This window comes from Archocentrus centrarchus, chromosome 1 (assembly GCF_007364275.1).
Source record: "Archocentrus centrarchus isolate MPI-CPG fArcCen1 chromosome 1, fArcCen1, whole genome shotgun sequence".
Classification (NCBI taxonomy): Eukaryota; Metazoa; Chordata; class Actinopteri; order Cichliformes; family Cichlidae; genus Archocentrus; species Archocentrus centrarchus.
Genome location: NC_044346.1, coordinates 37,570,728 through 37,593,604, shown reverse-complemented (window position 1 = coordinate 37,593,604; position 22,877 = coordinate 37,570,728). Strand labels below are relative to the sequence as shown.

Below are 22,877 nucleotides of genomic sequence, written 5' to 3'. Positions count from 1 at the left end.
AAGGGTGGAAATAACTAACAGCCCCGCCAATTTAAATAAATGTGAAAGAATGAAAATATGAAGAAAAAGATATCCTTACAGGAAAGAATATGGAGGATGTTTTTGAGAGAAGTCATTAAAGTCACCTTTAAATAGATTTTCTCATGTAATTATTAAAAATGTAAAAGGATGTACACATTAGCTTGTTATACACTAACATGTGAATGAACATGCATGATTAACAACTACAATTGTACATAATGTAAAAACTTATGCAGTGCCTAAACCGCCTGCTGCTGTGGTTTCTGATTCAAATCTTTGTTTGTATTTTGGAAATGAGAAAAAACAAAACAAAAAACAAACAAAGCAAACGGTGCAAAAAGAACATCAGTGGTTTATTAGTAATAATGTGGATTACAATGCTTTTTAAAAACATTTGGGTTTTTAAGAGTTAACCTTTATTTCATTTGACCTAAAATCCATTTACTCACATTGGTATCTTTGTTCTGATATTTCTGATCAGTGGGCGGTGCCATGTCATACTCTGCTCATCAAATCTTTGCTGTAATATCATCGTCTGCAAATGAAGCCACCACAGACAGCCAGGATATGTGAAATGTCTTTATTAGGAAAAATATCTACAGTTATTCAGCAGCTGACTGAGAAAGAACTGATGCAGTAAATCTTAGCGGTGACAAAGTGTGGATTTAAACACACACACGCACACACAGAGCGGTGCACAAAGACAGGAGGGATAATCATGTTAGTCCACCGGCTCAGGCAGGTCCTGGTAGCCGCTGACCTGTGGATGGTACTGACTCATCTCAAGTTGTTCGTGGTTGAGCTCAGCGTATTCTACAGAACCCTGCAGACACACAAGCAAAGAGATTGACACAGACACACAACACAAAGCAGCTATCACCACCTCAAAGGCGCCCAAAAACTAGCTGTTCGTGGCTGCTGGTAAGATATGTGTCATTAAACTTATTTTTTTAAAGAGGTTTCATCAGCTTCCTGGTCCCACCAAACCTCAGAATCTGCTATCCAGAAGATACAACAATGAAAAATTAGCCACTTTTAGGCTGTGATGTCACTTCCTCAGTTTATTCTTTCAAATTCCTCAGTTCAGCCACCACGAGCACCATGTAAGGGCAAACAGTGCAGCCACTAGTGACTGTGTTTAGGGCTCAGAGGGAGACAGCATGTTGGCTGAGATGGTCCTGGAGGTAATTTGACTGGAGTGCAGTGCCTGATGTGACTGTCTGATAGGGAAGGAAGCCCCGGCCCAAATGCTTTTGTTCTCGTCTGGAAACTCTGACAGCCGTTTCCCTCTCTCTGCATTATCAGCCTGCAGAGGGTCACCGTGACAAGCAGGGCGCATTGCATGAGTTACTATATAAAACCCGGCCGACTATTTTACCCACTGGCCAAGTAAAACTGGCAGAAAAATAAAAGTATGCTCAGTGAAAGACAATGAAGACAAGCTGAAACTGCATGTGCCACTTCCAGAATGAAAGCAGGGCCGCTGCAGAGTTAAGGTGTAACCGTTTGTTCTGGAGGGCGAAGCCTGAAGGGTCAGAGTGTTTTTGATGTGATATATTCTGATTGTTGTGAGGCCTCGAGAGCAGCCCAGCTGCTTGGTGTCTGCTTTGGGAGTAAATATAATAATGATGGCTCATAAACTGTAAATTGATAGTCAATCATACTTTAGTGAAAACTTATTTTACCACCAACATTAAATGAAATGATATTTGGTGATTGTAGTAATGCCATGACTCATGTTTATGCATGCCAGTTTATTTTTGTTTATTTTATGAATTATTTTTAATATCTTGGCTATCTGGAAAATATAAAATTCAGTTTAAGATTTAATTGTTTTTGTTGACCTTTTTCACATTTTAATATTTTCTCTCTTGTTTTTTTAAACACGGCTATTTTTTTACAGCTGTTTTTTTTTTACAGCCTTTTTCATTTAATCATTTATTTTTTGAATACATATTTTTTTCTTCATGATTGTAGGGTTTTCCATTCGTTTTCATATTTTGGATTTCTCTCATAGTGACTTTAATCGCACGCTCAGTGCTGTCATACGTTTGTTTACTGGACGACTGAAAATCCTTTTGGATCGACTTCTGTAGTTTTTGAATGCATCTCAAAGATGAAAATGATTTGAGTCTTATTCAAAATTTAATGCAGCTGAGAGGAGAAAAATTTCACTCTGATGACTTTGGCACAAATGTTTTCATAACACAGAGAGACATTAAAAAAATGATGTGTGTTTGCTCTAGTTATTAATTCTGACTGGAGTTATTTGTTAATGACCATAACCGAGAAAACTCATTACCTTACCTGGTGTTTAACCCACAGCCACACTGCTGCTCAGTGTGCACTTCTGTAGCTTTTACCACTTGCATCAATCTGTATGTAATACTGAGGATGTGAAGCAGCACTTTTATACAATAACTTTATTGTTTGACTGAAGTGTTCAGCATCCGGCCTTCATCAGGGTCATCATAAAAAATAGAAAACAACCAATCATCTCTCTGTATCTGGGAATCAGGCCTATTGACCTAATGACCTACAATAAGCTGTGCATCTAGTCACGTGGCTCCAGGTCAATCATTGTCTCTGGCAGTTTATCCAATAGGAAACCTGGGTGGCACCATTTTGGTCCATAAACTGAAGAAGTGCACCTTAAGTGTGCTGTTTCAATTTTCCACCACTTGAATTTGACAGGTCTGTATTTTTCTACTATGTAACAAATCTGAATATGCTTCATGATGACCGCGGTGAAGCCCACAGGCTGAATCACTTCAGTCAAACAAAACAATAGTTTCTATGTAACTGTTGGAGGAATTTTAGCCTCAGTCTCCTGGCTTTATCATCTTTCTGTGCACCGTGGAAGTAGGTGGCATTGCGCCACTTTGTTTCTATGTTACTGAGCATAGAAAGTACAATGGTGGGTACAAACACAATGCATATCTCATATATGAGACTGAAGTAATCAAACGTGGACATTGTTTTTGAAAAACACATTAAAAACATTAAATTACTGCACTGAATATGGATGATACAGCTGTGCAAACATTTTTCAGGTCACAGGTCAGAACGTTTAATGATGAAAAGTGAGTCGTGCTTTCTTGCTAACCATCTGAGTGTGACTGTGCAGATCATTACTCACATAGTCGCGGTGGTCAGCAGCACCTGGAGGAAAAAGCATCACTGGTTAAATGCGCACTGGCTGGGTGTGTACACTGCTCATTCACTGGCTGACCTCACAGTCATTCGTTAGTCATTTGGCAGTTATGTTGACGTGGCTGACCTTGATGACCTTGCTGACTCATTCGCTCCTCCCCTGCAGAGGCCTTTGTTTCAGTTTTGTCTCAATGATCTGAATCAATATGTGCAATAATCTGTCTCTCTGTCTCTTAAAGATGCTTCTCTCAATAACCTCTTTTATCAGTGCTGAACAGGAAACATTAGGACTCTGATGGACTTCTTGATAGAGACATGCAGCGTCTGGCTGCTGTTCTAATAACAGGAAGTTCCCGCCAGCAGTCAGAGGATATGGTCACAGTTGTGTAGCTGGTAGGGGTTAGCCGTCTTCCCATCAGTAATACAAGTTTTTTACATCTTAAAATGACATTTGGTTATTTTTGAAGTGTTTCGAATATCATCAGACTGCAGTTTTTAAAGCTGCGCTGTCTCATTATTTGTCACTCAGAGGCAGCAAAATCAGATAAGAGGATGATATACAGATGCAGCCACTGAAAATTTCCGGCCGATCCGTGACGCGACCTTGGCCGGTCCTTGGCCGATTCGTGGCCGAACCTCGGCCTAAACGCGATCCCCCGCTAATGACGTAGGAATTCCGGCCACTGGTGGGAACGCCCCTAAGCAGCATTTGGGGAAAATGGTGGTAATGTCTTGTTTATCCACCAGGAGGAGCAGTAATAGTGGAAGCGCATTCATTAGCAGCCCGCTGTATACTGTACCAAGGATCCTCACATCATTGAACTGTAATTGTAAGCGGAACTGTCCATTAAAAACAATAGAAAGATGAGAGTAAAGCGGTCATTATAGTGGAGCGGTGAGTATTGTCTGGAGGGACGGGCTGGGCTTGAAGTTCAGCCCGGGACCTTGGACAGGCTGTGAGCGCTGCACCGCCAGCGAAACTGGGTAAAAAAATAATTAAAATAATTCTGATCACCAGCCGGTTTGGCCTGGCAATGACCTGGGAAGCCTTATCCTCTCATCAGTGTCACATTGTTCTTCCAAGTCTTCTCAATGTTAAGCTTTTTGTTTGTTTATATTTTCCCTTTTATTTTATAATCAAAACTGCGACCAAAATGGCTATAAAAGGCCTTTTCTTAAAGGATAAAGTGGTGTTTGAGCCACAGTTACGACGGAGCGGCGGCTCTTTGAAATGGGACGCAGCCTTCCTGCGGCAGACAGCTAGCAGCAGGAACCGGACGCGCCAGGTTAGCCTAATAAGCTACTGAGGCGTCCGTGACAACCACCATAGAAACAGCCTTTTAAGACCGTTTTAAAAACATCCTCAGAGTTCAAACGAGCAAAAATATATGATTTGAAACAGTTACAGCTGCAGAGCTGTGGCGGCTTCTTTAAACGTTGTTTACATAGATGATCATGAATGATACGATGTAGCTAGCAGTGTAGCTAGCAGTGAATGAGGTGACGTCATTGTGTGCGCATTTCACAGCTGTCTGTCTCAGTCTGTTGTTGTTATTATTCTAATTAACATGTGTTTACTTTCTCTGGACCATCTCAGGTCCACCGTTACAATTTCAGCCTACAAAATGATTTAAATATGAACACACACTCTAACATCAGTGCGCTTTATGAAGTCCAATCCTTAAAATAAATATTATGTTTGTAAACATTCATGTTTCTGAAATAAGTACAGATGTTCATGTTTGTCATTACCATTTTATTTGTTTAGAGAATTGTGAACTTCACATTGTGTATCTAATCAGAGTCTCAGCAACCTTCAGTCAGAGACTGAGACTGGATCACAGCTTTAACCTCTGCAGAGTCACAGACAGACACAAACCTTCCAAATCACACACAAGCAGCCCAGTCTCATCATTTTTGGATGCCTCTACGGTACACTACACTGTGATCAATATATTAAAAATTATAAATGAAAAGATAACATTCACATAAAGCTGTTTGAAAGTAAAATTAATAGGTACTTTCCAATAATATTTTTAAGGATCTCTGTCAGAGACCAGACAGAGCCATGACTCTCAAGAACCAGAGACTGAAATATGGAAAGAAAAAAAAAATCCCTATGAGAAATAAATGTGCAACAGTAAATATTTTGTGCAGTGGAAAATAAACGTTTTGAATCAAAAGCTTCGGATATCATCAAACCAGAAATATAGAACTCATTTTTTTCTTTAATAACACACCTTAGCATGCAGTAATATGACACGTTTCCAAACAACAATACATAGATTTTATTCAATGTTTTGATTGTGGCAGTGAAAACACATGTTGCTGTGCACTGAGACCATGAAGCCCACTTCTCTGAAGCAGCTTCTTCTTCTTCTTGGCATCAAAACAGAGGTGGGAGAAATCTACCAAAAGGAGAAAGAACATCTGAGGTGAAACCAGTCAGGACAAATGATTAAATTATATATAGTAGTTCAATACAGCCTCTCAGGTAGCTTTGTGCTGATTTCAGCTCACTGCTCCTGTCTGTGGACCCGTGGTTTTTATGTTTGTAACCACTTAACTTCCATTCATCTATTTAACTCAGGGAGGAGAAATGTCAGGTTGGTGCAGGCTGGTGAGTTTAGGAGGGAGGTGCGTTTGGTTCTCTGTTGTCATTATCTGAAAGATTTGGTTCACCCTGTGGCTGGGCTGTATCTGGGGTTATGTTGGACCTGTCACACTTAGCAAGTTTCCCAGGTTGGTCTTTATGGTTTAGAACTTCTAGCTCTGGAGCAGCATCTGTGGCTGTGTAGGGTCCCGTTGGTTTTTGCTGTTTCTCCAGATCTGCGTTGGAAATTAGGTTATTGATCTCAGTGCATTCCTAAACAGGCTGAACAAGGTTATATATCGTCACCCTCCTAAAAAAATGGTCAAAGACATTTTTAAAATTTTATTTTTGTCTAAATTAAATTTTCAACATTCGGTTCAGTTTTTTGTGTTTTCTGAAAAGCCTGAAAAAAATCAAGGGAGGGTGACGACATGTTTCATGGCTAAATAACATAACTGCTGCAGTCTGATGGTGACAGCGAGATCTGAAGCAGTGGGTGACGAGGAAGAGGAGGAATACAACAATTTGAAGAGATCCCTCAGTCTACAGTCAGCACAAAGGCTACATTAGTGGCTGTTTGAGTTTCCTTCCATCTGCTGTGAACCTGAAGCACGGAGAACACAAAACATCTCTTCCAAATCTGGGATCTCAATTACAAATTTGTTCTTATTAAAGGTGAAATATGTGTTGTGACCTGGCTTTTTATACACCTGGCGACCCTGGGTCATCAGTGGTAACCCATCCCCACCCCCACACCCATCCCACACACATTCCGATCTACTGGCCCCGTGTACATAACAAAAGGTGGCCTAATGAGATGTAAACTGCCATTTGGAGGCGCTTGGTAGAAAAAGGAGTAGTGTGAAAATGCTGGTAGTTCTAGTGGTCCAAGTTGTTCACCCACTCTACTCTAAGTCTCAGAGTGGGCTTGCTTTGTGGCCTGAACTTGAGTTCAAGCTTCTCCAAACTCCACTGGTGTTGTTCTGCAGTAGCTGGTCCTCCATCTTCTTTCTGTAGGTGTTTTTTCCATCCCTGATTTTCCTTCTGAGATCCTTCTGCACAGCTCTCAGCTCCTCCTTATTTCCTGATCTAAAGGTTCTCTTCTTCTCCTTCAGGAGAGCCTTTGTTTCAGAGCCACAGTTATGTATAACAAGTAATACTCAAGTGAATGTTAAACATGTATTAAAAGAAAAATGATTCAGCTTAGCTCACAAGAAACTGCTGGATACTATTCTGGAAATGCCTAATGAATACAAGGCCACTGTGAGCAATGACAAACCTTTAAACATGATAATCAAAAAGTACACATTAAGTATCATTGCTCACCTTTATTTATGAGAGTGTCACTTCTCAAAATGATTGCATGCTGTCAGCTCTCATGGGTGAAGTTTGGTTTTGAGGGTTGGAGAAGAAGCTTTCCAGCACCTTTGGATTTCCAATTCAGTTCTGAAAGAGCAAAGACACAAACTACAATGATGTATGAACTGGACATGTTTGATTGTTGCTGCAGCACAAAACAGGTTTATAAACTGAATCAGTAACAAAATTATGGTGTTGAAAGTAAGTAGCCTGATGATTCTAGATTAGTGACTCCAAAGCAGGCTGAGTCAAAACCTGAGATGGAGACTGGGTTTGTTTAAAGCTGAGGACAGTGAATCAGTCCCTGCTCACTGACAGGATTCCCAGAGTCTGGAAGCTTCTCCATGATGGGAATGTAATACACTGCAAGTTTCAGCTCATTCTCAGGTGCTGGCAGGTTTCATGGATCCTCGTGTTTGTCACAGAGGATTAAAGGCAGCCAGACTTTCAGTTTTATGTGTATAGTGCCAAATCACAACAGTCACCTCAAGGCTCTTTCCACAGAGGAGCTGAAGGCTCTGCATCCCATTCTACTCTTAAGTATCATAGGAACCACAAGTAAGCCAGCAGTCTGAAGTATAAACAGACTGCTCTTTGTTTAAATATTGAATATAAGAAACTTGCAAATATAAGGTTTGTTTACAGTGAATATAAAGAAATCACGGGAACCTCCCCAGCAGTCTAGGCCTATAGCAGCATAACTAAGAGAGGCTTCAGGGTCACCTGATCCAGCAACTGTGTTCAGACCAGTATCATTTTATTTTACATTGTGATAAGCCTGGGTCAGTTCAGTGCAGATTAAATGAAGCACTGTACTCGCAGATATTGAATATGGATGCACTGAAGCTCATCAGGATATTTATTTGGAATCTGTGGCTGAAAATAATCATTTTACTTAACTAGTAAGTCCAGAAGCTCATATTTCTGTCATAACATTGTTTAAATAGTGAACGCTTTCCTACGATATCCGCTAACATTTGCACAGAAAATTTAAGCTAGCGTCTCAAAGACGGCAAAACCCGCAATAATCTCTACAAATGCATCTCAGAGTTGGGATATCAGCGCTCTCTTACACCACATTAATCTAATTTCAAGTGCTTATTGAACTCACGGCCGTAATAATATCACTATATAAACGCTGTCCATTGAAATCCTCTTACCTGAACACTGCAGCATCCGCCGGAAGTCAGCGAGCATGGCTTCTGTAGTCCTTCTTCTGTAGTCCTTCGTCTGTAGTCCTTCTCTGTCAGTGATCCTCCGTTAGAACGATAACTACCTTCTCGACTGACTACGAGGTGCAGACGGCCCTTGCTGGCCCATATTTACAGGCCTGAAAACCGCTAATAAAGTCAGTAATTACCTGATAACACCCGAAGCGGGTGAACTAATGCAATTAGCTGGACAGCAACGGGAATACGCGTGACCATGGTTACGGCCGATGGGGTGATGGGTACTGTAGTTCATTTATTTATTCATCGTTGGTTCATGGATTTAACACAGAGGGAAAACGGCTTCAGACCACGGAACTCACAGAAAAAATTGGACACCGAATATAGCACTAACCATAAACACGTAAATATAAATTTAGACCTAAAAAGCCCCACAAATGTCATCGTTACAACCATAAGCAGCACCCCACATTAAATGAAACGAGGAGAAATTCATGTCAAAAGGAAAAGTGGCGGTTAAGGATCGCAATTAAAGGAATAATTCAGCTTCTGAGCTTCCAGTTCAAAAGAAAAGGGGGGAAAAAGGGGGACAGGGGCAAAAAAAAAAAAAAAAAAAACTATACTGCAGCTTAGAAGCCGTGCTCAGAGGCATGAACTTTATCCCACTGCATTTCAGGCAGGTTAGAAGTCGTGCCGAGTAACACGAAAAAAAGAGGGAATTCGTGTTCATGAGCACGAATCAATAGATTAAATTTCGTGACTACTGCACGAACTGCCGTGAGACCGGGGTGGCTCAGCGCAGCACCGCTTCTTTTTTAACCTACTGTATTTATTTACTTATTTAGTTAAAAGATGAAGTGAAACAAAGGAATCTTTTGGTGATTCGCAATGGAAATGTGTGAAAGGTCATACTGACAAAAATTTTAGGCATCTATTTTAGGTTTTCAAAACTTGATACTTCACCAAAACTTTTTTGAATCACAGAACTCAACGTTTTTGTTAAGAAGGCGCCACCTTTTGGTGACAGTCTACAATTGAGGGAAAGGGGTGTGTTCATGCTGGAAAGTAGATACGCCCAGGAGAAGGAGGGGGACTTCCAGCCCGACGACAGCCGGACGTCGGCCAGCTGGGGGCTGGACTTCAGCTGGCCGACGTCTGGCTGGATGCGGCAACATTAGGTGGCTGCATCTGTAATTATGAAATCGATAAAGCTGTTAACAAAACATAATTATACAGACTCAGAACAACTCTGAGATTCATTAGGCGAGGGTTAGGTTTCCATACTGCAGAGTATAAAAGACTCTGAATGAAATAAAATCAATGAGCAGTGAAATAAAACAATGAGGCTAAAATGCTGTGCAAAGCTGAAGGAAACTGAAGAGCTGAGTGAATGTTCTCTGAGTTTGTAGTTATATAAACCAGTCTGAATAAAAATAATATTAATGGAGGAGCTCAAACTCACCATGTGGAGAGTTTTGGAGCTCACTGTAAACTGTGTCTGTGCCTTTTCTCAGTGGACCTGTTAAAGTGAAAAAAAAAAACAGATGAGTCTGCTTGAACATCAAAAGACGAACTCCAGCAGATACTGTCTGTATGACCTATCATTAACAGAAACCCAAAAATAGGCAGATTATGTCACACTCCAACTGCCGTCTCAGATCCGATGGGACCTCGAGCACAAGACCGTGAAAAGAAGAAGAATCAGAGACCGCTGGCATTTCGTTCAACCCTTCCTGTTTATAAGGTCTGTGATGACTGTGGAAATCCCAGAAGTTATCCCTGCATTTACAGCAACCTGGAGATGTATTAATTATGGGTAATTAGACCCCTCCCAGTAAGCATCGTGGTCTTGTCAACCATAAAGGAATGTGGGTGAAGTGGTGAAAATGATTTTGGACAGGAGGTTCAGGAAAGTGAGCGGAGTGATTAAAAAAAAGTAAAAAAAAAAAAGAATTTTTGTGTAAAAAAGTATATTATTATATATTTACGTTCTTTTATTGTGTACTTATTTTCTCTCTCTGTTATTCTATTTATTTACTTCCTCTTCCCCCCCACACACACATCACACAGTCACTTCCTAATACTCCTCACACCCCTGTCCTGTTTGTGCCTGCTGCTCTTGTTTCTGTACGTATTGTACGTCCACGTGCTGTCCTAATGTGTCCTGTTCTGCTCTTGTTTTGTCATTTTTCTTTGTGTGTTTGTGAACCGTTAACCTCGGCCAGGATCCGCCGCCCGGGCGAGCATCACCTCCGTGTACTCCACGTCAGGCTCATTGGAGACCTCGCTGGACACTTTGCTGATCTCATCGTCGCTTCCTGCACCAATAAAATGATCTTTAACGCACTGAACGCTGAGCGTGATGAACAAAAGATAGAAATGCTCATTTTAAAAGAGAAGCCTTGATTATCACCTCCAGGGATTTTACTTTTAATGCTTCGGGGATGCAGACAGCTGTGCAGCCAGGCTGGACACAGGCTGCGTCACATGGTATCAGTTTGGGGTGTGGTTACAACTATTCCCAACTACACCTGGGAAGGTCTAATTTACAAGGTTCAAATCCCTTTTTTCCACCCACATGAGATAGAAAAACTCCATCAGTGCCTCGCACTCCACTCCCTCAGAATAAGCTTTTTTGTATTTAGAGAAGCCATGCAAAATTTTACCTTCATACTATGAATATTTTTTATAATTTAGTAGCCCTCAAAGGGTGTTGAGGTGGGATGAAATTTGACTCTTCTAAAATTCATTTTATATTTTTTCCAGCATTTCTGGTACAAGAGATATTCACAGGAAACATGTTTAAGCTCAGTTCAAAGCAGCAACCAAATCAATATTAAACCCACTTCAAATGTAATAATCAAGGCAATTTTTTTCTCTCTAAACTTCACAGGATGTGTCAGTGGAGTCTGTCCCAGCTATCTGAGGGCGAGAGAAGGAGGGGAAAATCCAGTCTGTATTCATTAAATATGCTTAAGTTATTTTACAAAAAATGAGCCGTTTCTGAGGGATGGGGGTGGGGGGTGTCAGGTGGGAACTGATTTCTGATTTGACTGGTTTCATATGAAATGATGCCAAAGAAATTAAACCAGCGATGGTGCTACCATCTCAGCTCACCTGCTTCAGGTTTCCCCTTGCTCCACACACTGACTTCAGCTCTGTCCACCCTCACTGTGAAACACACAGAGACAGATACACTGACAGACTGATTTCAGGTCATTAGGCAGCTGCTGAGATCAGAGTTACAAACAAGAGCACCGCTGAACGGGTGCCAACATGCGGCTGTTTTGGATTTGTGACGGGGGGTGGGGGTGGGGGTGGGGGGGTGACTGGGGTGGGGTCAAAGTAGTGCTGCAGTAAAGTCATTGAACAGGTGTGTGACGTTTGATGGGTCGAGCGTGAATAGTGTGCATCTGTGGTGTGAAAGTGAACATCCTAGGTCACATCGTTCGCAAGAGGTTCAGAAAACTTGACCTCTGACCTTAAGCTTGAAGTCAAGGTCACCGAGATTGGAACTCGTCCCAGATTTTTAGTAGACGCATCTATGCTGTGAATTTGAACATCCTAGCTCACGTCATTCTCGAGTTATGGTCAGGGGGAGAGTTTTTGTGGAACTTGACCTCTGACCTTCACCTTCAGGTCAAGGTCGCGGCGGTGATAACAGCTCGACTTTTTCTAAAAATGCGCATCAGTAAGAATAAAGAAACGTGTCTCAGCTGTTTGTACAGCTCATGAGGAAAAGTGTCTGTGTAGATTCTCAGTCATCCAGGTCATAGTAGTCTCTGGAGCTTGAAATTCTACAGACAGAAGCATGGATGTGCCATGGGCTCCCCAGTGTCTCCCATTGTAGCCAACCTTTACATGGAGGAAGTGGAAAGTAAAGCTCTTGGTTCTTTCAAAGGGATGGCACCTAGCCACTGGTACAGATATGTAGATGACACCTGGGTCAAAATCAAAACCCATGAAGTAGAAGCCTTCACTCGTCACATCAACTCAGTGGATAAATACATACGTTTTACCAGGGAGGACACCAGAGATAACAAGTTACCATTCCTGGACTGTGCGGTGCTTATCGAGGAAGATGGAAGCCTCAACATTGAAGTTTACCGGAAGCCCACACACACAGACCAGTATCTCCTCTTTGACTCCCACCACCCTCTGGAACACAAACTTGGGGTGATCAGGACCCTACAACACCGTGCGGAAAGTGTTCCCTCTAAGGCAGAAGGGAAGCATAAGGAACACACACACATTAAGAAAGCCCTCAAAACATGCGGTTACCCCAACTGGGCCTTCATCAAATCAGCTAAGATGCACAGGAATGAAGGCCAAACACAAACTACAGAGAATAGGAAGGACAAGAGGAACAACATTGTCATCCCATATGTGTCAGGCTTGTCAGAGAAACTCAGAAGAATTTTCTCCAAGCATGACATCTCAGTATACTTCAAACCAAGTCACACCCTAAGACAAAAACTGGTTCATCCCAAGGACAAACCCGCCAAACACAAGATCAGCGATGTAGTGTATGCTGTTCAGTGCAGTGAAGAGTGCTCGGACCTCTACATTGGTGAAGCCAAACAGCCTCTTCACAAACGAATGGCACAACATAGAAGAGCCACCTCGACAGGACAAGATTCAGCAGTACATCTGCATCTGAAGGAAAAAGGGCACTCTTTTGAGGATGCCAATGTTCACATTTTGGACAGGGAAAACAGATGGTTTGAAAGAGGAGTGAAAGAAGCCATCTATGTCCACTGTGAACAACCATCATTGAACAGAGGAGGTGGATTACGTCACCAACTTTCCCCCGCTTACAGTGCTGTCCTGAGCTCCCTTCCCAGACGTCTCAACCCCCATTCACACCTTTGTTCCAGTGACCTCAATAGGCCACAGGAAACAATGGAGCGGAGTCCTAAATTGGTTTCAACTGAAACCACTGATTAAATATGACCCACGCCCCCTTCACACCTGGGCACATGTGTTCACGCACATGATCAATAGAGGGTCATAACCACCTCCAGGGGACTACGCCCACAGGGGTTTAAATACCTGGGTCTCTCCACCATTTGGTTGAGAACTGAAGAAGCCTTTCGGATGAGAGGTGAAACGTCTTCAAGAAACAAAAAGAAGTCCAGTCGCCTTTTTCAAGCTCCAGAGACCCTCATGAGGAAAAGTTTTCTTGCTGGGAAATACACACTGCTTTTTCATACCCTGTTGGGTGAGGGGCTGTTAGCCTCACACAGGCTTGAGAGAGCTATCACTCTTCCCATCTTTCCCCAAACGCTAAACTATTTCTTTCATGTTGTCACGTGATCAGAAGAGATGATGAGATACTTTTGGCGGCACACTCCCTCAGCTCGGCCCACCCGGGAAACAGTAACAAAAGCAGCAGATTTTAGATCCTCATCTAGAAACAGAAATCTTCCGCTGCTTCGTGCACAATGGGCTGTTAATTCAGTAGCGGCTGAACGGCAAAAACAACTTCCCAGTTGGTAATGTCATCTCTCCCACAGCTAAACCAAGGCTCATGTGATTAATTTCCTCCACCTGCTGCATCCATTCAATCTTGCCCGGCCTGAAACAAAATAAGCTCCAGGCGTCCTCGCCAGCATCGGTTTTATCAGCAGTGACCCCCGTGAGCGTGCTTTGTGCCAACATAGGAAGTCTCTTGCAGACTCCATTGTTTCAGTTTTTCAAGGAAGTCTCTGTTGCGCATTCTTTCTTAGAAAATGAATAGACTTCATTTTTTGATTTTTTTTTGCCTGGGACTTAACACTTAACACCAAACACCGCGCATGTATGATAATAATGATTATTTTTGGACATTTTGACACAAATTTTTCCTCAGATGAGCAGAAAAAGCAGAAGTAAAATGAATAAAGGGTACCGACACACCTCTAAATTAAACCAATATCTTTATTCTACAAGTCTCTCTTCCAATCAGACAACCAGAAATATATACACACGTTTCCTGTGAGTGTCATGAAATATATTTACAAATCAGCCAATTTTAAAAATGCACGTGAGACAAGTAGAAGAATAAAACAAAGTCATGCAATCACACAGACACTGTGAGCAAAGAAACTAACAGCCACACACAGTAATGCTTGGTATAAAATCAGAGGCCATTTAGATGGCAGGAGGAAGGGAGAGGGAGCAGTGGTATTTATCGTGTCGATAATGTCTGCGAATATTTTCCTACAAAAATCAGCATTGGTAACAGAATTACTGTCTCTCATATTCGTCCCCCAAAGTCTTCTCTGTGAACTTCCTTTTCCTTCAGAGTAAGTAAACATTCCATCAGTGTCCCTCCACCCACTGCTGAGGCATCTCTACACTGTGGCTGCGATACTGTAGCTGCTCCTGTTGCTGATGTCAGCAGGTGCCGACGCCACGCTATCTCGCGTCCCATTGGTCACTCTCCCCTCATTGCCATCATAGAAAGACACTGCGTCTGGAAGGAGATGATAATGGGCGCTCTGAGCAGTTTGCAACAAGTGTGAGAATCAGTGCCCTGTGCTGTGATTTTACTACCTCACAGCATGCACCTAAGACTGTTTACTTCCTACAGCAAAATCCTAATTTTCCACTTTTCCTGCCTCGGCTTAGACACAAACACAAACTACTGAGCAAAAATGAAAAAACAATCAGGACAAAGCAGGACAAAGACAACATGCTGAAACATGGAGGAACATGAACAGGCAACAGGGACAGAAACACAAACAAGGGTGGTCATGTCTCCTTCACAGGAGCCACGCATGCGTATTAAAACATGGATCATCTGGGGGTGGAGGGGTGGAGTGTGTTACATGCTGCAGGTTCTGATGGTGGAGATGAGGGGAATGATTATTAGATGGAAACATAATGACTAATGAGGCCGGTTAGTGACACACAGGAGAACAGTAAAACCAATCTACCTGTGGCTGCGTTATAAACCTCTGTGTCGTGGGTTAGATTCACTGTTAAAGGGTCATCTGATTTAGGGCTCGAAGGCTTTCTGAGAAATGGCGAAAAAGAAGTTAGCTCAGGCAGCAGTGAAGACAAAAAGAAATCAGACAAAATCCAGAAATAACTAAAGCAAACACACATAAAAACAAAGCAACTATAGAGGCGGTTTTGCATGTTGGAGTTGTTTGCTGTCCAACTTATAGTCGTCTGTCCTGCACACGTTTTTTTTTGTTGTTGCATCATCTCTTCATTTCCCTTAAGCTTGTGTAATGTGCATCTCTGTGCATGTAAACAACAGAACGTCATAACCAAGTGCTCGGCATAGCTGAGTAGCATATGCTGAGAGTGGCCTGGAGGTCCCGAGGTCAAAATGGGATACACCCCCACAAGGGTGGTAGAGAATGACTGAGCTAAGCTGCAGTGGGACTTCCAGATAGAGACAGACAAACTGGTGATGGCTAACCAACCGGACATAGTAGTGCTGAACAAGCAAAGGAGGAAGGCTGCAGCAATAGATGTAGCAATACCAAACGGCAGTGAAATCAGGAAGAAGCAAGATGAAAAGATTGAGAAACATCTGAGAGAAGAGCTAGAGAGGATGTGGAAGGTGAAGGTAACAGTATTCCCTGTGGGACCTCAGGGGCAGTGACCCCATAAAGAGGAGAGTGGCTCCAGCAGATTCCAGGAATCACATCTGAGATCTCTGTCCAGAAGAGCGCAGTCCTGGGAACAGCTAAGATTCTACGCGGGACCCTCAAACTGCCAGGCCTCGGGTAGAGGACTTGAATTTAAAGGACAAACATTGTAATCATATATATATATATATATATATATATATATATATATATATATATATATATATATATATATATATATATATATATATATATATATATATATATGATTATAAAGGTTGATGCTCATATAAAACGTGGCAGAGTTCCAAATAATGAGGTCAGTGTAAGTGCAGGTAATCACAGAGCCAAACATTCAGGCTTCAGACTGCGCTAAACAATCCTCTTTACTATCATTGCCATAGAGAAACAATATCCCTCATGTGGCCATTTTAGGTACACTGCTGTGGCACAGAAGCCACACCCACTTGCTGTTTAAATCTTCTGTTTTCAAGGAGCAGCCAATCAGAGGAAAGTTGGCTTGAAGGAGGAGAAACTGAAGAAGCTTGTTTCAGACACAGGATGAACTGAGAGGCTTCACTAAAGCCCAATATGAGACTATTATTATTACTATTATAATTATTATAATTTTTTAAAGATTTCCTAGTATGAATCATGCAAAAATGCTCTATAGCGTCCGATATTCAAAATAAAAATCTGGAACTTAGCATGAAAGAGTCCCTTGAAACTTTATGAGAAATGAAACTTTACGTATGGTGAGACATTATAATTATTTGACTAACATGCAAAACAACCAGTATAGTTCTTTGGAGACACCAAACACTAACACAGGACCTGAGCCATGAGCTAATAGAACTGGATTTGCTGTCACTAACATCTACATATCTGTCACACTCAGAGGAAGCAAGTATTCATGTCAACTCACACCGACAGTTCAGCAGCTGCTTCTCTTTTATCTACAATAAGAGAGGACAAGTGAGAGGAGCAGAGGGAGAAAGGCGGAGGAAGGTTGGCTGTCAATCATAGACAACAGAGGCCTGAGTTGCTGGAGGACTGTAAGTCTCTCTACCTCGCTTAGATTTGACATACAGCACAATCGCCACCAAGACCAGCACTGTCGCCAGCAGCAGAACGACCCCCCAAATCAACGCTTTCTTCCACAGCGCCATGAGTACTGTAGACACAGATGGGAGGAAAGGTCAGTGACAAACAAGAACACAAAGGGAAAATAGAAAGCAGTAGACTAAAACAAAGAAAAGATGTGCAAATAAAACTGCTTTTTTTGGGGAAACCTTCCACATTTAAACACCTTCGCCTTTCAGTTCTAAGCCGTACTGGAGGCAAGTTCTGCAGGTGGAAATGTGAGTCTGCAGGATAGTCGGTGTGTGCAGAGTGAATATCTGCACAACTGGAGATCTGGATACATCTTTAGCTTCTACAATCATTGGGTCAATATGGAAGCTTGTTCCTACCACACACACACACACACACACACACACACCACACACACACACACACACACACACACACACACACACACACACCACACACACACACACACACACACACACACACACACACAAATGCCATCCATTGCCAATAACTAGAAATTTCATGTTAATAACTCAAAATTTTGACCTATGTATCTTAAATTTTACCGGTAATACCACAAAATTTCCAGTTATTACTGCCAATCAGGAAGCTTCGTGAAAGAGGTCATTTCCTCATTTCCTTGTTACCTGGCCTTCTAGTGAAAAACAGCTGCATAAAAAGTAAGAGATCACTGTTTTCATGTCGATCTGTTGGACAGCTGATGCCTTCAGTCTCCTGCATCCAGTTAGCAAAGAAATGACGTACTGTCACAGAGCTAACTGATTGGCAGCGCTAAGTTGAAATTTCTAATTATTAACGTAAAATTTTAAGATGCGTAACTTGAAATTTTGACTTGTTTTCCTGAAATTTTGAGTTATGAATGGAGTTATGAATTATTTATTTTTTAGTGGCGGAAACAAGTTGCCATAGATAAAAATTCAACAGAATTACAGATATACCGATTCCCTTCAGCTCTATTTTATTCTTAGTGCTAATGTGGAAGGATGCTAACATACTAAATCTGATTTAATATCAGTATATGTGCCAAGCTAGAGGCTCCATCCACCTTTGCTGCCTTTTTGTCCTACTGGCCACTTCTGGTACTGCAATGTGAAAAATTTCCTGCTGGACTTACAACTTGGTTGACTGAAGCAAAGGTGGAGGTTTTTTTTTTTTTTCCTCAAGCTGCAAATCTATGACATCAAAATAAATGCTTTGTTGGTCCAAATAATGAAACTGAGATAATCTACCATACAGGCCATAACAGTAGGGTGAGGCCCTCCTGAGCTCAGTCTCACCTTGTACGTCGATTTCCTCACTTACGATATTGCTGGCGCTGTTGGAAGCCTCGCAGTGGTACCTGTCGCTGTCGTTTTTGTACAGCGCTGAGATGTAATAGCTTGCGTAGGGCTCTTTGGTTGTGTTGGTATTCAGAGGCACTCTGCTGCCAGCACGGTACCACTTAAAGGTGACTGGTCCTGTCCCTTTAACTCTACATATGATTGTGACATCTTCTCCCTCAGAGATTATTGGCGGGCTGGGGATGACAGTCAGTGTCATCTGGCTCAGAGGCACTGGGAGAGGAAAACATGGAAGGCAAGATTAGCCAACATTACTTTGGCTTTAAAACAAGAACTTAACCAAACTCCCTGATTACATTCCTGTAAATGGAGACTCTGACGTTCTCTTGAGCAGCACTTGAAATGAGATGATGAAAACGCAAATCTATAGCTTAGCTTAACTTAATGAAAGGGCTTGCTTGGCTAGCACATTGGTCCAACCAGTACTTCTAAACTTACAAATAAAAATAAAGTATTATAGGTGGTTATGTTTAGGGTAGTTTTTGTACAGATTAAACAGGAAATACATAGTTTCTTGTGGTAAATTCATGTGTTTAAAAATCATTCAAATGTAATTAAAAGTATGAAGAGAATGTAGACAAACGACCGCTATGACGTTATGTCCAAACTGTGTACTGTATTGAAACGCTATCCACTGAAGCTGAATTAGGGTTAGGCTGTACTTTCGTGTTATACCGCTTAATGCCAAAAGGTGGTGCAGAGAGTAAATGTGAGCTTCATTTAACCAACCAGACAGCCTGGCAAATGTAAAGTTCTTGAGGAAATAGAGGTGGGGCTAAAAATCAATGTCAAGTCAAAAATCAAAATCAGCCCCAAAACATCCCAATGCAACCACTTTTTGCAAAGGGCAATTACAGAAAAGTCCCTTTAAATATGCTAGCATACTGCAACTGATCAGAGCCAGGTTAGCTAGCTAACCTTTATGTATCTTTTCAGCTCATTCTTATAAAAAATAAACAATAGAAACAGAAATTGATTAATCTGAGTTAGTTTAAATATTTACCTATGACATTCACCCTGAGGTTTTGACTGTGCGAGGTTTTGTCGGAATGGCGACTATTCTTCGCCTCACACCGGTACTCATTTATTTTAGGCTCATTGATGGTATCCCTAAAGATGGCTTGATGATTTGGCTCCTTGATGATTTTTGTGTCCAGCGTGGAGTTATTTTTGAACAGGGTGTAATTTATGGGCAGGCTGCCGTCTGACTGACAGAAGATACGGAAGGATCTATTCAGGATCACGTTGTCCTCAACTGAAATCTTTGGAGTTGAGACGAGAACTGAAGAGGAGAAACAGAAAGACAAAAGTCACTGACTGAGAGTGGACAAATTCTGTGAACTGAAAAGCAAAATTTAGTGAAAATATGTTAATTATCCAGCCGGCAGAGGTCGTCCTTCGTGGAGTTTGCATGTTTTCACCGTGTCTGAATCCTCCCACAGTCCAAAGGCATGCATGTTAGGTTATTTGGTGATTTTTAATGTGAACGTAAATTTAACAACATTAATGCAATAACTGAAATTACATTTCTATTTTAAGCAATAAAATGAATGGATATTACTGTTGGGGGGGGGGGGGGTGTACATCTTTGTGCTGTTTTTATTATATTTATGGTTTTATTGTCCATGTAAATTTTATTGTGTTGTCTTACTGTATTTATTGGACCTTAATTGTGGTGTTGCTCTGTTTTACTGTGCAGTGGTACCTTTTTCTCTTTAAACTGAGCCAAATTTCTCCTAAGAGAGATAAATAAAGAATCTTGATCTTGAGTTTTTGTGGCGCCACCACTGATTTAAGTATACACATAACAACTTTTCATGAGATGGGTTTGCTTGATGATTAGTAGAGTTTTTGAGTGTGTTGGAAATACCTTCAGAATTATATTTCTGAAAAGCATCTGCATAGCTCTGTAACTGTAATACAAGAGAGGCTAATAGCTGGGCTAGGGTCAAACTTAAAAGAATGCTATCATGACATATTTATATAGCAGTTTTCTAGTCTGATGGATCACTCAGACCACATTTACTAATTCACACACACATTCATACAAGTCTTATTACTACTACATGCACACTCCATGCAAGGACACTTGAAGATGGGGATGAAACTACTGATTAGTGGACAACCTTCTAAACTTCCTGAGCCACTTAGACCATTGGGTGCGTTCAGACATGAAGCGATTTATTGGCATATTTATGCAATGAGGTGCTTGTTGTAAAGGGCTAAAGTTCATCACTGTATACGGTAAACCTGCCTGCAAAGTGGCATAGAGAAAGCTTACCTTTAGGGCGAATTGACAGAGTTTTGCTATGTTTCTTGATGCCTTTGGCTTCAGCTGAACAGGTGTAGTTGAAATCATTTTTTAGGGCTGTCACACGAAATACTCCAGGCTGACTAGAGCTTGGTGGGATTTCAGATGGATAAAGAGAGTAAATCAAATCCTCCCTGTTGATTCTTTGACGGGCAAAACGCTCACTTCTGCAGGTTAGCGTCATAGGATCACCTTGAAAGACTTCAGTGGGAGACATGGTGAGAGTAGGTGCTGAGAAGAGCTCTGTGGATAGGATTACATAACACCAAGTGTTAAAATGGTAGAGTTAAAATGAACAGTATGAAGCTCGTTTTCATCTACAGGCTTGATTGGATTGTTGAGATTCTTCGTAAGAACTGCACAGTGAGCTTTTTTTTAAACTCACTGTTCATAAAGAAATAGGAACATCTCTGTCCAGGAGCAGGTCTGGCATGGGGCACTACGGGATGAGGTACAGAGGAACCCCCAGTGTTTATCAATTGCATAGCTCTGTGCCTGTGTGTTACACCCATACAGTCTCTGGATGCAGCTGTGTAATCAAGCTTTCTGGCAATTGTTAATAACTCAGGACTTCTCCCTTTTTAATCCAAATACAGTAACTTCTGGCTCCAGAAAAGTAACATTGTGGCAACCAAAACACAAATGTTGAGGATTCAAAACGTGGAGTTAACAAACCATCATCCAACGAATATTTTACAGAAAACAGATTTCTGCATACAGAGGTCGTCTTCTCTGTGTCCACTCACCAGACACTGAAATCGTCTTGTTGATGTATTTCTCCACATTTTTCACTTCCACCCTGCAGTCAAATGTAAGCCCTTCAGGGTCGTCTGCTACCACAGCCAAGTTGTGGTTTATTGTAGAGTTTCCAGTGCCGTGCAGCTTGGTGCCCTGGCTCAGGGAGAGCCTGTAACTTTGAGAGCTGGACTGAAACAAAGCACTACATGAGATGTTGAGGCGGTCTCCTTCATAGATTCCAGACTCAGGGAAAATCTTCAGTGCTGGTGTAATGGAAAGCTCTGTGGAGAAAAAAAAATAACTGAAGCACTGAGGTGGGACCAGAACTCTGAAACAGTGAAATTGTGAAATTTCAAAATGCTACTTGCCTTTGACTGAAACAGTGATGATGGAGCTGTTCTCAGAGGAGACAAACTCATCTGCTGTGCGGACTTTGTAGGAACAGTGAAGTTTATGGTTGCCAGTGCCTTTGAGGCTGATGTTGGCCGTTGCTGTGTTGGAGCTCGCCGTCACCCTGCCGACCTGTTTGTTGTTTTGGAAGAAGAAGAAGGTAAAGGAACCCGCCTCACCCCGAGCTGTACAGTGGGCTGCTAACTCCTCCCCTTCATTAATGGTAGTCATGCTGAGATGGAGAACTGGTTCTGAGAGTCCTGGAGACACAACATTTAAGAACAGTGTTGAAGATTTCATCCAAACAAGCAGACAGAACTGAAACAGTGACGTCTTCTGCTGGTGTCAGACATCATCTCATAGTTGCTGCTGCACCCAAACACATCCTCACTGTCATGGAAAGTTTCAAATGATTCTTGATCACAGTCCTGTTTTGTCCTTGTCTCTCTCCTTTCTTCTCCTCTCCTGCTGGTCATGGCAGATGGCTGCCCGTCCCTGAAGGTGATTCTGTTGGAGATCTCTTCCTGTTAAGAGAGTTCTTCCACCCCACTGTTGCCAAGTGCTGCTCAAAGGAAATCAACAGATTTTTGTGATTTTCTCTTTGTATTGTGAGGTCTTTACCTTGGTGGGCATACGGCTGGGTAACCTCTCCAGTGCCAAATTTGAGCTTGGTCTCTTTTTGGAGGGAGTCCCCCCAGACACTGACCTGTCTGGGGGGACTCCATATTATTTGAAACAAGGAAATGGCTTAGGTGTTTATAAACCAGCCTCTCCAGGACTTTGGATAGGCACGGTAAAGTGGAAATGGGTCGATAGCATTTGCGTGGTGTCAGGGTTTTCCCTTAGAGACAGGGTCAGGAGCTTGGTCAATCAAGAGGGACTCAGAATATAACCACTGCTCCTCCACAGCAACGGGAGTCAGCTGAGGAGGTTTGGGAATCTAACTAGGATTCCTCCTAGTTAGGCACCAGAAACAGATCCCAGGGAAAACCCTGGACAACACCCCCATCCCACCCCCGAACAGGAGTTGGCGAGGGAGAGGGAGGTCTAGGTGTCTCCACTTAGACTGCTGACCCACATCTCGAACCCAGATAAGCAGCAGAG

The 22,877-nt window shown here is 42.0% G+C and overlaps 1 protein-coding gene across 7 annotated transcripts in view; it reads right to left on the bottom strand.

The window, feature by feature from the left end:
* Nucleotides 1-587: 587 nt before the first annotated feature.
* pecam1b (platelet and endothelial cell adhesion molecule 1b) overlaps nt 588-22,877 on the bottom strand; it is a 30,399-nt gene continuing 8,109 nt past the window's right edge. The window contains exons 4-16 of one of the 7 annotated variants that reach the window (XM_030745040.1): nt 21,752-22,033; nt 21,392-21,664; nt 20,616-20,888; nt 19,338-19,616; nt 18,272-18,547; nt 16,951-17,055; nt 16,807-16,837; nt 15,216-15,295; nt 11,413-11,466; nt 10,512-10,613; nt 9,758-9,814; nt 3,161-3,183; nt 588-844 (exon numbers count right to left, since the gene is read on the bottom strand). In XM_030745040.1, the coding sequence (XP_030600900.1) occupies nt 743-844; nt 3,161-3,183; nt 9,758-9,814; nt 10,512-10,613; nt 11,413-11,466; nt 15,216-15,295; nt 16,807-16,837; nt 16,951-17,055; nt 18,272-18,547; nt 19,338-19,616; nt 20,616-20,888; nt 21,392-21,664; nt 21,752-22,033 (1,937 nt within the window). In that variant the 3' untranslated portion in view covers nt 588-742. Of the gene's footprint in view, nt 845-3,160; nt 3,184-9,757; nt 9,815-10,511; nt 10,614-11,412; nt 11,467-14,196; nt 14,753-15,215; nt 15,296-16,806; nt 16,838-16,950; nt 17,056-18,271; nt 18,548-19,337; nt 19,617-20,615; nt 20,889-21,391; nt 21,665-21,751; nt 22,034-22,877 lie in introns of those variants that run through there. The other 6 variants (XM_030745115.1, XR_004020854.1, XM_030745186.1 and 3 more) reach the window with 6 other exon arrangements.